This window comes from Melanotaenia boesemani, chromosome 20 (genome assembly GCF_017639745.1).
Source record: "Melanotaenia boesemani isolate fMelBoe1 chromosome 20, fMelBoe1.pri, whole genome shotgun sequence".
Lineage (NCBI taxonomy): Eukaryota > Metazoa > Chordata > Actinopteri > Atheriniformes > Melanotaeniidae > Melanotaenia > Melanotaenia boesemani.
Genome location: NC_055701.1, coordinates 16,640,865 through 16,651,388, shown reverse-complemented (window position 1 = coordinate 16,651,388; position 10,524 = coordinate 16,640,865). Strand labels below are relative to the sequence as shown.

General features: G+C 38.2%; 1 protein-coding gene across 1 annotated transcript; it reads left to right on the top strand.

Moving 5' to 3' along the window:
* Positions 1–7,858: 7,858 nt before the first annotated feature.
* On the top strand, positions 7,859–10,517 carry LOC121630946. Its single transcript, XM_041971515.1, has 5 exons — positions 7,859–7,986; positions 8,674–8,970; positions 9,699–9,830; positions 9,923–9,950; positions 10,054–10,517. The coding sequence occupies exons 1-5, from the start codon at positions 7,941–7,943 to the stop codon at positions 10,178–10,180; spliced, it is 630 nt and encodes a 209-aa protein (XP_041827449.1). The 5' UTR covers positions 7,859–7,940; the 3' UTR covers positions 10,181–10,517.
* Positions 10,518–10,524: the final 7 nt, after the last annotated feature.

Here is a 10,524-nt window from a genome sequence, read left to right as displayed (position 1 = left end):
GAAATATGATGAGGAAAAAGAACATGCCATCAAAGCTGTGGAGAAGACAGAAGCGGTCAGCCTAACAGCAGACATGTGGTCATCTATTGCCATGGATGGCTACCTTGGGGTCACCTGCCACTATGTAAATGAGGATATGGAGCTAGCAAGTGTTCTCTTGGGTGTCAGCCACTTTAAGCAGTCGCATACGGCCGAGAATTTGAGAGATGCCTTGCACGCACAGTTGACTGCATGAGGATTGAGGCAAAAGGTCCACTGTCTCATCACTGACAATGCAGCAAACATGCAGTTAATGGCGAAGCTAATGGGACTGAGGAATGTGCCGTGCTTTGCACACAGCCTGAATCTGGTTGTGAAGAAGTCACTGGAACAAACACAGGCTTTGGCAGAAATCAGGACGAAGGCGAGAAGAATAGTGACCTTCTTCAGATCCAGCGTCAAGGCCAAAAAGCGCCTGGTGGAAATCCAGCAGCAACTACAGAAGCCAGCACATAAGCTAATTCTAGAGGTTGACACCCGGTGGAACTCTACCTTTTCCATGCTGCAGCGCCTTCATGAGCAGCGTGAACCTGTTGGAGCCGCGGTCACGTCTCTGGTCGCTGATGTCACCCCTTCTCATGTACTGAATATGACACCATTGGTAAATGCCTTGAGGTTCTCGGACCATTCAACTTGGCAACAACTGAAATATCTTCAGAGAAGACCGTGTCAGCGTCAAAGGTCATTCCAATAATCCGAATGGTGCAGCATAAACTTGCTACAAAAGCTGGTGTACTACACAATCCTACAGCAATTGAGCTAACACAACACCTGCAACACTTCTTACACACAAGATGTCACATAGAAAATATCCGTGTCCTGGCAACGGCAACTTTACTAGATCCCCAATTTAAAACTATTGCATTTGGTAATACAACATCAGCACAAGATGCTGTTGTCAGGGTTACCGCTGAATGTGCTGCAAGCATGAGAATGGAGAGGGCAGCGCAGTCAACATCATGCCAGATTTTCTTGAGTTGTTGTTTATGTAATAAGCACACATGACACTGTATTTATACTGTGTCTAATTTCAGTTACCAACACAAGCGGCACCCACATCTGCAGCAGGAGGGGACCAGGACAACTTGTGGGACCTTCTGGATAGCCGAGTTGGTTTGTGTTAGCCACTGATTACATCTACATTATTTCCTCCTGAAATAGGCTTTTTGTCACCTATTTATTTCTTGTTTAGGTGCAACTCAGAGCATTCAGAGTGCAACGGCAGATGCCACGGTGGAGGTCCAGCGGTACCTAGCTGAACCTAGGGATGTTATGCTCCAGCCGATCTTCTCGATCACATGTCGAGCATGTGACATGGAAGTGTTGCGAGCATTGTCTCTGAGCAGGACTCAGCATGCCGAAAGACCAAACGAGGCCTCATTTCGTCATCAGCGCGTATCGAGCAGTACGCGGGATCTTCAAAGGGACCGGTCTTGTCAACCTCTCAATGAGATTCCAAACGCTGAGGAGATTGCGGGTTGTTGAGAGGATGAGATTCTGCTAGCGATTGTGCACATTACATTTTGACAACAAATTTAGGGGAAGCATCACATCAGCATTAGCTTATATTGGATCACACTTAGCTTTTAGAAATTTTGGAAAACAAAAGTCTGTGCGAGACGCCGTTGCCAGGGTAACTGCTGAAGGAGCTCCGAGTATGAGAGAAGGACGGAGCTGGTGGTACCTTCAACATCACAGGTAGGCTTTGTTTCCCTTTCTTTATATAGATGTTTTTTTTTTAAATAGCCTTGCAAAAAGCAGACTTTAAAATTAATCATATACTTAATCCAGAAGCATCACAGGAAACGTCTCGGTCTGCAGCTGCAGAGGAAAACTCACAACCTGCAGGACGTTAGACACCAAGCTGGTTTCTGATCACCATCAGCAGAGAATTTTAATGATTTTTAAAGTTGGTTAATTACAATTTTATTCTTGTGTTTCTTTCAGGTGCAACCTCTCCAAAACTGGAGAGGTAGTGTGCCAGAAGGGGAGCAGACTGAAGCCTGACAGAAAATACGTTTTTAAATAAAAATCTATGACACATCACAAAGTTGCCAAAGCATTTTTCTCATAATACATTTCCAAATTCAAAGTGTTTATTGTCATTTGCACAGTAAGGAAACAGGTTTCCCTGAACAATGAAAATCTTACTTTGCCGTCCACCCTGAATGCCAAAAAACATTATAAAATAAAAACAATTAAAAAAACTAGATAGAAGATAAAGATAACATAAAAAACACTCGGAGTAAATAATCTATGTACATAAATGTGCAGTGTGCCACATTAAACAAGGCAAGGCAAGGCAAATTTATTTGTATAGCACATTTCATGTACAAGACATGTTTTACATAAAACATAAAAACATTACAGCAAGGTGCAGGGAAAGAAAAAAAATAATAAAGAAAAAGATTAAAAAAGATCAAATCAGCTATGCAAAAATAAAAAAAACTCATGAGGTAGACGATAAGATGCATTTGCAATTTCTATAATAAATGATAAGACACAAAACAGTAAACAATTTTACTACAACTGTATAAAATCAGTAGCACATTCACTATCCGCGTTGCACAGGTACCCTTCCCTCATACGTCCCCACTGTGAGTAGACCACTACTGTCATTATAGATTGGTATACTTAAGTTACACCACAATTCTGTTACCTTAACTAATCTCAACTAATACATCTCCTTGTTATTTATATGAACAGAAAATAAATATTCACTCGGATGGTAGATTACGTATCATTTATTGAACACGTATTCCATGTTGAGATAGGGATGACAGATGAGAGGTGTCAACGCTGCCCTTCTGATGCATCAGACGGCCACAGCCAGCAGATGGAGCTCTTTGATTTGGTCAAATGATTCAGAACAGCAAGCCTTTCATGCATTTGGGTCAAAGTTGGCTCGATGATTCATGAGGCCTCGGTTTCACCACCCCTACACATGCTCATACCCAACGCTCTCAGACCAAAGGCAGACTGTCTGCGCAAACAGTTGCCAAAGAATACACAGCTGCAGATGGCTTTTATTTCCTTATCAGGTGGCTGTAGGGATGATGATTGGCCTGGCAATTATCCAATCAGCTTGATGAAGGCAGAGGTGTGGTGTAAGGAGCCAATCCTCAGTAGGCAGGAAGTAAGGTGTGTAGAACATGACCAATCTCAGATGGGTGACGACACACAGGCATTACCATGCCAAATGAGGGCAATTAGTGAAATGACAGGCAGCTGTAACACTGATAATGTAACAGATGCAGGCTACATTGACATGGCCACAAAGAAAATGTGGACAAAGCTTTCAGCATTCAAATGTTTTTTTTTTTCTTGTGTATGTTTCCGCGTGTTAAAGAAGAGCTTTTAATTTAAAAATAAAAACCAAAAAATGTAAGTAAAAAAGTAAAAAACAGTAGCACTATTCAAAGTTTTTATTTAGTTCAGGACAAATTCCAGGTTTGTATTTATTTTTTTTATTTTTAATTTTTTTTTTATCATCTCTTACCGAGTCAGTATAGTTAAAACTGTTGTCTCACATAAAGGGGGTTCTATGCTTAAACCTACAGGTCATTTAGTGTCTTTCTATGTGGAGTTTACATCTTTATCTCTGTTGTAGCGTGCTGCGATAAACTGATCCAGCCTCCTGTGACCTTCTTCTGATGTGTGTAGTTTAAGGCTAGATTGTTATTGTCACTCATGTATCATCAGGTCTAAGCTTGAGTTGCCACGGTTTCTCTCCACCTGCATCTCAACCACAACTTTGCCAACTTGCAAAGGGTAATTTTAATTAAAACCAAACGCAATGCATGTAGCTCTAAACAGTAAATCCTATCCAAAATACAGAATCCTTCTATAACATGTCCCCAAAATTTAAGGTTTTCAGCAAAGATTTTAAAACATCTTTACATCGAAAAATCTTTACATCGAAATTCCCAAATGTAGCACACATTTATTGTAAAAGCTCAGTTCTGAGAAAAGGCTGCTCCACTGTGGCATAAAGCATTACTTTTCAATAGACCTCCATTTGAATATGTTCTTTTTCAATTTTTAATATGTACTAAACTCCCTTTACATGTATATGTGCTTGTATGTTTGTCCACAGAGTTTTATTTTTGTATGTGTTTCCATCAAATCCTCATCGTTCCACTTAAAGACACCACAAAAAGCAAAGAAAAGTCTCATATAATGTTTTGAATGTCTGCAGTTTCTCACCAGCTCAAGTGGGATCTATGCAGAGAATGAGAACAAAAAGAAATTAATTTACAGCTTGTGCATACGGGGGAATGGATGTGCCTAAGATGAAGTGATGATCATCTCTGTTCCCTGCTAAAATGAAAAATGATGGCAAGGGAGCCCAGTGCCATTTCCTGCCTGGCACAGGAAGCGCCCATCTGGGGTTGAGTGCCGTCTGTACTCTGCTGTTTTGTTTCATGTTGTTGTAATAGCTCTTGTCACTGTTGTTGCTGTTCTCTATATTGTTATTATTTCTGAAGCATTACGCAGAAGAAGGTTGTGTTGATGATCTAAGATGCTATGCTGGGAGTTTCTGAGGATAAGATGGACAATAAGTGTGAAGTTAGTTATTTGAAAGGGGAGGTTGGATAGTTAAGGTGGGGTGAGTTGAAAGGTTTGAGGTGGGGTGCAGCAAGCTGCCTGTAAGACTGTCGCATCCCACCACCCGCCAGAAAAGCAGGAGAAAGCCACTCGTCATTGCTGTGACAACCAGCGTGTGGCAAGAAAAGAAAGGAAACTTATGCATCAAAAAATAATACAGGCATGACTGCTCTCTCTCTCTCTCTCACACACACACACACACACGTACACACAAACAATGCTTTCATATTTCATTTGAGTCATCAAGAGCAACTGTCTCAGAGAGGAAATCTCTCACGGTATCTCATGCTTTCTTCACTCAGTAACATAATAATGTATTTTCTTTGTAATGAAGTGACTGCAGCCCCCCACAGGGCGAATGTTCAGAAGACACAGACAAACTGAAACTGTTCTGTTGTAGATATGGAAAAAATATTTCAGATTAAAATGACATCCTATCCATAATGGATTTTTTTTTCCTTTTTTTTTTTTCTTGCTAACATTTCCACTTTAAAAAAGCCTAAAAGGAAAGCGTCTGTGCATTACTGAAACCATCATGTAGGAAACTGTGTACTGAGCACCACCCAGTGGTGGAGGGTGTGATCTGTTCTCTTGGAACTACAAACTAGAAAACACCTTTAAATGTTAACTCATAAAACTGGTTTTATATTTATATTTTTTTTTATGTCTGTTTTCAACATAACAGTATATTAAATTGGAGAAACGTGAAGAAAAAGGTTATCAGTAACACATTTTTTCTTTTCTTTTTTGCTCCATCAAAGCTGCTCCACATCCTGATATACAGTCTTACATATATTTTATTTCTCTGAGAGGATATTCATTCCAGCCTGTCTGGTTGGTCACATGTGTCAACTTAATCTTTATCTTCTGGGTGGATGCTGCCCCCTGGAGGTCAATAAAGTCAGTCTTCATTAAGGTAATTAATCAAATATAAGAAATATATTATTTGTCCAAACAACTAAAAGCAAATAACATCTGGAGCAATAAGCATACACAGCATAAACCTTATTCTAGTGTAAGACTTCAGTGTGTCTGTGGTGGAAACCAACATCTCTGCAGCCTGCAGACTAAAAAATAATCAGATAAGATCATAAGAAACACCATCACGTTTTTTGGGGTTTTTTTTTTTTGTTTTGTTTTGTTATTTTTTGTTTTTTTTTTAAGTTACTGCAAATTCAAAGGAAATCGAGAGGGTGCAGAAGGTGTGAACTTCAGTAAGCAGTTTCTGTTCACACCAACCTAAAAGTAATTACATTGCAGAAACACAATAACATCTGCATTCAATGCTTCTCCAGAAACATGACATTTTAGTAAAAACTGTTGCTAAGTAGATAACAATATAAAAACCATGACTAGGTACTATTGCTATGCTAATGCAAAAATGTGTTAAAATTGACTTGATATGATTGTAAAGTTGGTCTAAACTGAAAAAACATTCTTGTTCAATTTTTTTTTAAGTAATGCACAATGGTCTATAAAAAGTTAATACCTTAATAATAAACATTACACACAGTTCGCCATGAAGAATTTATGAAGTAAACTTCTAATTTATTTCACAATGATACACCTTCTTATACAGTTTATAGTTATTGTACTAAGAGGTATGTGAAGACCTTAAACATGGACACAATGATAACATGTATCAGTCAAAAGGATGAAAAAATCTTGATTATTAGTTCACTGAGCTGAATGCATAAACCAGCCATCATTACCTCATAACAATGAGCTCAATAAGTTCAACTTTCTTTAACCCTTTGATGCCATATGTATCACATTTGACACATGCAGTTTCTGAGACCTTTATGGTAAAAACTTTGCTCGAAACCTTGTTGTACACAATCTGATACTTAAGCCTTTGGTAAATATACAAAAATAGTTTGTAATATTTATAAATAAAGACAAATTTATACTTCAGATTTTAAAAAAGGAGAATTTTCTCCCCATTTTTTCTCAGGTCAGGAGGGGTTAAATTTGGTCACAAAAAAACTGCTTTTAAACTGCCTCTCATGAGGATCATGACAAGAGCAGAACAAAACAGCTTTGCTGTAGAGATTCACTTTATCAAAGTGTGCAGCCTCAGATATGAACTGATATTTGAAACTGTGGTTTGTCATGAAGGAAGAAAAACCACTTCCTACATTTTAGGAACGTCATTGTATGACCTTTATGAGATGTAAGTAAAGAAATTACATTATAAATCACAAAGATTCTGAAACATTTTCAACTTAAATGTCAAATCTGCAACTATTTTGGCTTTGATCATCTTAGAAAAAGTAGCATCATGAGTCAGATGTCGGTATATAGTTAGCAGACTGATCTAATTACAAAGCTAAACTTCTCAAATTATCTCATATTATTCATACGAATGAAATAAACCATTCAACAATATATGATTTTGTTCTTTTACTTTAAATGTTCAACAACTAATAATGGAGTATTTAACGTACACTTCCAAGAAACTTACCTGACACATGAAAACAGCAGCGGATACATACTGAGGGAATGAAATAACCTGTTTAACCTGGAAGTTGTTCTGATCACATGAATAAAACTAAGGATAAAGTCAAATGTTGGAGCATCATGAGGTAAAATGAAACATACACGTGTGATTTCAGAACATGTTAATGAGCATAGTTTAGATTCTTAGAAAACTTTAACTGTTCAGATCTTTAAACAGTATTTTGTAAATGCCCCCCTGTGCCCCAGTTTGACATATATTTATTGGATTTATTGGATATATTTACTGTATAAAACATAAATAAATAAATCTACCTGCTCCGCCTGAACGGCCTTGACAAAAACTGACTGTCAAACTGCTACAATCAGAGTTTTCATCACAGCCTGAGCCTGAAGGTGACCACCGTTGGAGATTTGAAATGTTTGAAGCCAAGTGTGCTGAGAGCCTTCCAACTCTGAATTTAGAGAATGCATTAAAAGTTAGAGAAGTCTGGTAAATGGTTCTTCCCGCAGGTCACAAATCGTTGGGAGATTTTAAATGTTACAAACTGAAGACTTTTGTGGGTGAGATTGGCTTTTATCATCATTCTCTGCTGATTTTCCATCCAGATATTTAGTAGTAAAAACTATGACTGCACACTGCTTTTTGCTTCCTGTGAGCAAAATCATGGAATAAAATTAGTGGTGTTTTAAATTATCATTCAAAGGGAAGTTAGAACTTCCTTTCTTTCTGTTTTCCAGTCTCATACTTCCCCCAGCCTCACCTGCATTTTAATTATAACATACGTAGTCACTTGTGCACCTGTTGTATTTGCTTTTTGTTCATTTCAGACAACATGCTGCTCAGCTTTGTTCTCCTCTGTTTTCTGTCAGAGAGCATAGGTATGTACATTTTTCACATTTATCTTTCTAAAATCATCCAAAATTGGAGTTTTAGTTGCATTGTTACAATTTGTGTCGTCCTTGTTGTTTTCAGTTAAATCCACAGATACTACAAAGAGCTCCACTGAGCTGAATTCAACTACAATCACTACAAAAGATAATACTGGATATATATATATATATATGATATTTATCTATTCAAAATTTTTTGATATCCAGATCAAATGAAAATAATAAACACAAGAATGAGAGTTTAAGCTGGCTTCTTTAGGCTTTTTGAGATAAACCCTGTCACTAACCAGCTTATAAACTCACAATTAGTCAGTCATGCAAATATCTTCAATAAGTGAGGTTTACTTTGGTCTCTACTTTTAGTTAAGCTTACTCACATTAGCTTATCACTTGAGGTAAACTTAGTTTTTACTGTGTGTGGAAGGACCAGCCAGGAAATAATTCTAATGTAAACAGACAGATGAGCAAAGTGTTGCCACTGTTCTTCTTTTGCTTGTTTCCCTTTTTTGTTTTATCAACAATGTTCAGAATTGCAAATGTTATAAATTACATTAAAATAATTTTTTTTCCAAACCCTGAACAAACAGTTACAAAAATCTGAAGTAGGCCTGGACAGGAAATAGTACATTACAGTATTTGGTATTCATCTTCATCCACTGCCTGCCCTCTCTGCAGCAACCTCCACTGTAGAAAATCTGCCTCCCCTGCAGGTGGTGGCCACACCAGATTACCCAGTTGCAGCAGGTCAAAGAGTCCACCTGCTCTGCAGCACTCCCAATGTAACAGCTTTTGTCACTTGGTTTTGGAAGCACAAAGAAAAACCAACCTGGAGCGACGTGGGCAGTGATAGGGAACTGCTCCTCACTGAACCGGAGCAAAGTGGTGTGTACCGCTGCTATGCTAAGAATCGGTTATCTCAGATCAGCGAGAGCCCAGATCACACAGTCTATATCGTCTCAGTGCAAGCAACAGGTTGGTCGTTTTTCCTTTATATCCTTGGCATTTGGGACACTACTGCCCAATATTTACTAATGCTAATGCAGGTTAATGGGGGCTTAAAGATAAAGTAAATACATGTTTTTTCATGTCATGAAGTTCATGCTTAGGAAGTAATGAGTTTCCATTTGAGGAACAAAATCTAAATATACACAAGATGTTCAATACTCTAAAAAAACATCAGTAAATGTCCTGAATAAGGACATGTAGAAATATTGCTGTCACGTGTAGCTGGCAGAGGTGAGGACCCAAATGCAGGCAGTCAAAGCAGGAGGCAGAACTGTGCTGGTGACAAGGTTTTATTCTTGAAACGCAGGACAGGGAACCACACAGGACAGGGGAATGAACCACATGTAAGGATCTGACAAGAGCAAACTGAAAACCATGGGGTATATATACACAGGAGGAGTAACAAGGAACAGGTGAAGTGAATGAGTAATTAGACCAGGTGAACTAATGAACCAGAAACATGAACCACAGGAACACAAGAGCGAAAACCAAACATGACAAAACTGAAAACCTAAAGCATGAACATAACAGAAACTGAACATGATAAAACCCAAGAACATTAAACCAAGAGCAAGACCGAACTTAAACATGACAAAAACCAAAATCCTAAACCATGATCAAACACACACCAAAACCCAGAAACCATGACAATTGCAGCTAATCTTTTATGTTTTCTGCCATTTCCCTACCATTAGTGGAAGGAAAATTAGGATTAGCTGCCTTTGTCCTTTCTCTTGTGGGCTTGATAAGCATCATCTCTGGTCTTATCTGGATGGGCTGTCAGAAACGGAGTGCCACACTGACTGCGTCAAGCGCTCCAGTTAAAGGTAAACGGCATCTATAAGCACTTCCACTTGAGTCAAATTTAAATTTAAAGAGCTTTATTTTTATCATTTTATGTATTTTCTGTTCCTTATAGGTGCTGCAGGACCTGCAGTAGCATCAAAGTAAGTCTGACTTTTTCATACGTTGGGCTTTTTTCATTTTATTAGCTATCTGATGCCAAATGCATGGACTGACTACCAGTAACCATGGATTTCTGTTTACCAGGGGAGGTTTCCCACAAGCTGAAAGTGATGGAGATGTGTACATAAATTACACAAGCACTAACCACGCTTACACCAATCTCGATCCCACCAATGTTACTGAAGTAAATTTGTACTCAACTCTGTCATAAACGACGATCTTAGTGAAGGTAGAGAAGTGAAATAAAAAGAAACAGACTGAAAGAGTGTTTTGTTCAGAAGCAGACAAAGGTTAGGTACTTCTGTATTTGCATGTTGAGCTCTGTATTTACTGAGATCATAGTTTTTGCTAAAGTAAATGAAAATGATCTACTTTCATATCTTATTCTTAACGTGAATGACCAAATATGATGTTCTGTGCTGTGATGGTTGTAGGTGAAATGTTTTCATTATCTTTTTCAGTCAGCAAGTAACTGTCTCTCTGCCATCTTCTAGCTGATTTGTAAGAAAAACGAATAAATAATTACTGAACCACCACAATAAAAGAAATTCAACC

Bases quoted from the DNA above. Each gene is read 5' to 3' on its own strand.
- LOC121630946 (XM_041971515.1), top strand. From the start codon at position 7,941: ATGCTGCTCAGCTTTGTTCTCCTCTGTTTTCTGTCAGAGAGCATAG. The intron at 7,987-8,673 runs GTATGTACATTT...CCCTCTCTGCAG, and splicing joins TTTTCTGTCAGAGAGCATAG to CAACCTCCACTGTAGAAAAT. The intron at 9,951-10,053 runs GTAAGTCTGACT...TCTGTTTACCAG, and splicing joins GGACCTGCAGTAGCATCAAA to GGGAGGTTTCCCACAAGCTG.